General features: G+C 31.7%; 1 protein-coding gene across 1 annotated transcript in view; it reads left to right on the forward strand.

The window, feature by feature from the left end:
• LOC139484352 (protein mono-ADP-ribosyltransferase PARP14-like) overlaps positions 1–2,284 on the forward strand; it is a 28,499-nt gene extending 26,215 nt beyond the window's left edge. Inside the window, exons 13-14 of the mRNA XM_071268090.1 lie at positions 312–1,077; positions 1,586–2,284. Of these exons, the coding sequence (XP_071124191.1) occupies positions 312–1,077; positions 1,586–1,854 (1,035 nt within the window). The 3' untranslated portion in view covers positions 1,855–2,284. The remainder of the gene's footprint in view (positions 1–311; positions 1,078–1,585) is intronic.
• The last annotated feature ends 2,507 nt before the right edge of the window (positions 2,285–4,791 follow it).

Raw genomic sequence — 4,791 nt, forward strand, 5'->3', positions numbered from 1 at the left:
AATTTAAAAATAAATGTGGTATGGGTCCATAATTCAGAAATAATTGCGAATTTTTGACAGTACATGTATCACATTTTCCGATGAGGAAAACTCCCAATTCAAAATTTCAGGGGTGGTTTTTTAAATTATTTGGAATTGCATGTTATAGATTTGTGGTGCACTAATTTCTAACTTTACAGTGACAAAAATCCTCTACAGAGAAGCATATTTGATTTTTCAATTTTAAAATTTCCCAATGCCAAAATATCACATTATTGTACATTTATTTTGAGGACACAATTATGCTCAACTCTGCTTTACTTTCTTAACAGGCATTCAAAGATAAAATGTTTCGCTATGCAAAAGGTAAAGAGAAGCTTGACAAGACATTGATTGCAAAACCTCCTAAACAGGGAGAACCATGTGCACCTGTCAGCGTAGAAAATATGCCATTAAACTTAGTTCAAATGCCTCGTATGCCTGCACGAGGTACAATGCAGTGGTTTATACAAATGTACCAGAATGACCTAATGACCCCTCCATATTGGACTTATTTCCCTGGAGGTGAAAGGTTAAGAAAATTGAAAGTTGACCCAACATTTGCTTCAAAAGGTGCTTTTAAATTGGTAGACGTTGATCAAAAAACTTTACAAGCCATTAGATCTTTGGTGCAAAAGACGTGGAATGAGGATTCCTTTAAACATGGGCGTGATGCTGCCGGCTTAGTTGATTTAAAATACAATAAAATCAAAGTCATGGGTGTAAAAAGACTTGAGAATCTCAATTTATTCGAAAAATATGCAAGTTTTCGTCAGCAGATGTTTGGAAAAGTCGTAACGAAGTCAAGTATCTTTCGATCACCGGAACAAATACGACAGTCAAAAGGTCAGCTGTTAACCACACATCATATAGATCCTTGTTTGACAAAGGATATTTACAGAGAAATAAATGAACATTATGTTTTCCATGGGACAAAGGCGGAGAATATAGAAATAATCTTAGCCACAGGCCTGGACAGTCGGATGGCAGGAGCTAATGCTATGTTTGGTCAGGGTGTGTACGGAGCAGAAAGTTCCACGAAATCAGATCAGTATGCAGGTAAGCTTTATCAAAAACTTACCTGAACAAAAACGATAACCAAAATCTTTAACCTGAAGTGGGACAGACAGACGGACGGATGAACAAACAATGAAACGGACAGATGAACCAATGAACAGACAATCAGACTGAAAACCATAATGCCATTGAGTTGGGCATAAAAACAATTTTAGGTGATGCAGTAAAAATATTATTACACACATTAAAAAAAAGAAGTAATTGTAGGCCAGAAATTTCAAATATTTTGACACACATTAGAAAAACACAAACAATCTTTTTCACTTCTGTTCTTATTCTGGAGCAAATTTTTTTTCCCCTTAAGATATTTAGAATCAAACAATTCATTTTAAAAAAAGCAAAACAAAAGATGAATGGTTATTGCCTAAATATACCATAATGAGATACATTTTTAATTTTCATCACATCTTTTACTACAACTTGAATGTCATAACATTTCGTTAGAATACACTTGATTTCTTTTATACATTTTTCTATGTTTCTCCCACAGATGATAGAGCTAACAGAGACATGTCACCCAAAAGCATGTTCCTGACACGCATGTGCATGGGTGAGATATGTGTTGTCGATAAACCACTGCGCATGCAGAGGCCTCCCTGTAGATCTTGTCTGTCACTCAGGTGTAAGAAAGAATGCAGAAACACGAAATTGTTTGATTCTGTGTTGGTAGATGGACAGTGGATTTTCAGAGAAATGGTTGTGTACGATCATGCTCAATGTTACCCAGAATTCCTTATAAAATACCAACGTGTTAAATAGACTTCCTGATTGAAACATTGATACAGAAGGAGATAAAATAACAGAAATGTGCCATAATGTGTATTTGTTTGCCATTTATGGCTATTTATTTGCCATCATTTCTACTTATTTGCCATTATTGACCATTTATTTGTCATTATTTCTATTAATTTGTCATAGTCTCTATATTTTTGCCATAATGTCTTTAAATGTTTTTCTATTGAAACACATCTTGTCAACATCTTTTTAATGTTGAAACTATAAAAGAACAAGAGCATAATCAAAACATGTGTACATAAATCAAAGCATCATCTATTCTTGTGTACACAATCAAGGAATCATCAATACTTGTGTACAAAATCAAAATATCAAGATAATGAACCTAGTTAACAAAAATTTTGGGTAAAGATCAGGATAAAGAATAGAGAAAAAAATCAACAAAAAATAAAAAGAATATCTAGAAAAATTACCTACAAAATTCAAGCATACAGATATGAATTACCCCATCCAGACCCTTATATATGTGTTGTTTTTCTTTTGTTCATATTTTTACTTAAGACATAGGAATTACTTATACAATTTCTTATCATTTTGTGCCAAGTTTAATTTTCAAGTTGATTTTCAGTTTAAGGTGGTACCCAACACTTCACTAAAATTAATTTGGCTCGTTTCATTTTTAAATATTCCTTTACATCACAACGTAATTAAAACGTTTAAGCTGACTTTACAGAGTTATCTCCCTGTAGTGTTAGGTGCCACCTTAACTTGATATTACAATATTTATGTAACTTCTGTGATTAAAAAGAAATTGTGTAAATTGATTTGATTATGTGAAAGTTGGATCTTCTTTTTTATGCCCCATTTATGGGCATTATGTTTTCTGGCCTGTGTGTCTGCCCGTTCGTGCATCAGACTGTCTGTCCCGCTTCAGGTAAAAGTTTTTGGTCAAGACAGATTTTGATGAAGTTAAGTCCAATCAACTTGAAAGATAGTACACATGTTCATATGATATGATCTTTCTAATTTTAATGCCAAATAAGAGATTTTATTATCTTATTTTCACAGTCCACTGAACATTAAAAATGGATGGGGCACCTGTGTACTTCACAGTCCACTGAACATTAAAAATGGATGGGGCACCTGTGTACTTCACAGTCCACTGAACATTAAAAATGGATGGGGCACCTGTGTACTTCACAGTCCACTGAACATTAAAAATGGATGGGGCACCTGTGTACTTCACAGTCCACTGAACATTAAAAATGGATGGGGCACCTGTGTACTTCATAGTCCACTGAACATTAAAAATGGATGGGGCACCTGTGTACTTGGGACACATTCTTCATGTTCTTGTTATGAATATAAATCATATTGATTTGTTAAATTTTTATCTTTGTTATGAATGTAAAAGTTTTTTATTAGAATTTGATCTTTTTAATGAATTTCAATCGTTGTGATTATGTCATAAAGTTGAATATTTTTTACGATATCAATGTGCAAGTGATTACTGGTAATACATTTGTGATGTTTTACAAATGGATGTTGTCATTTTAATCGTTGATAATTTTTTTTTAAAAGTATGACTCCTTTCGACTAGCAATACTTTCATAGAAATAGTACTGGTGTCAAAGATTAATGTTTATAGATTCTTCAGATTTTTGGTTAATTTTTGGTACATGAATCATGTTAATTTATAAAGAATTTTATGCAGACTTTGTCAAAACCATAATATCTGTTTTCCATGAAAATTGAATGTTTCAGCAATTTATGAAACTTGGTATTTATGAAAATATATAAATCTTCAGAAGTTAATATTTTTTTCTAGATTTCCTTTGGTTAAACATATTGTTGGGTTTTGATCTCATATATCTCTTTAATTTAATATATAGCTGATCTTTTTATACAAACATAGGTTGCACATGTTGAAATGCCTTGACAGTGTTTATTTAACTCACCATGATTACTGACCATAATTGATTTTATTTTGAAAATCTCAAAGATAAAGGTGAAATCAAATGTTTTACTGTAAGTATTACATACACTTAACATTATCAATAATCCAAGACTTAATCATTGTAGGCATGACAAACATGACATTTTATATGAGTGTTATGTGTGACTTTACAATCATATTAAAAAGATCTGTATTTTTGTACCTCTTATTTTAGTTTTATTTTCAATATATATATATATATATTATTTAATATTTTTTTACAAATAATAAATGTCTAATTTCTTATTTTAATTTTTCAGTTAGATCGCTAATGATTAGTATGATCCAAAATATGAAGTCTGAAAAATTAACCATGGCATTTTCTCCTACACAGCTATGAGTATTGTACTATTCTCCTTTCCACTTATTCAAATAGAATGTTGAATGATTGCCAAAAAAAACTCTTCACCCGAGACCAAATGATGTGAAAGTAAGCATGTATAAGTGGCCCAATGGCCTTCAACCATGAGCAAAACTGCATAGTAAGTATTTAGGGCCCCTCAGTAATAAATGGTAGAGAATTCAAAGAGAAACTGACTGCATTTCTTCAGAACCAGTTTAAGTCAAGGGTAAAGTGAACTTTAGATTTATAAATTTCCAATTTTTCCATTTATATTCTTTTTAAAATGGCCATGCTTTCTAAAACTGCCTCATTTTTATGATTCTATCAATCACTTGAAACTGGTACCTATGGTTCTTATATTGTCTTTTATTATTTTGTTCTATTTATAGTTTTATGTTGATGCCAGAGATCTTCTAATACTGATAATTAAACACTTTTGTAATCTCTCTGATCAATGAATAGCTCGTCACATAATTTATGCTTGTTTAAGACTGGTGACCTCTGAATGTCTATTGCTATTAACATTATATGACTGGGTTGCTGTCTCATCAATGTTTACCTTTCATCTTGAATTCGTTTTACATAAATATCCCGTTTGACAAAATTTCAAAAAAATATTACA

The sequence above is a fragment of the Mytilus edulis genome, chromosome 8 (assembly GCF_963676685.1).
Source record: "Mytilus edulis chromosome 8, xbMytEdul2.2, whole genome shotgun sequence".
NCBI classification, from domain to species: domain Eukaryota; kingdom Metazoa; phylum Mollusca; class Bivalvia; order Mytilida; family Mytilidae; genus Mytilus; species Mytilus edulis.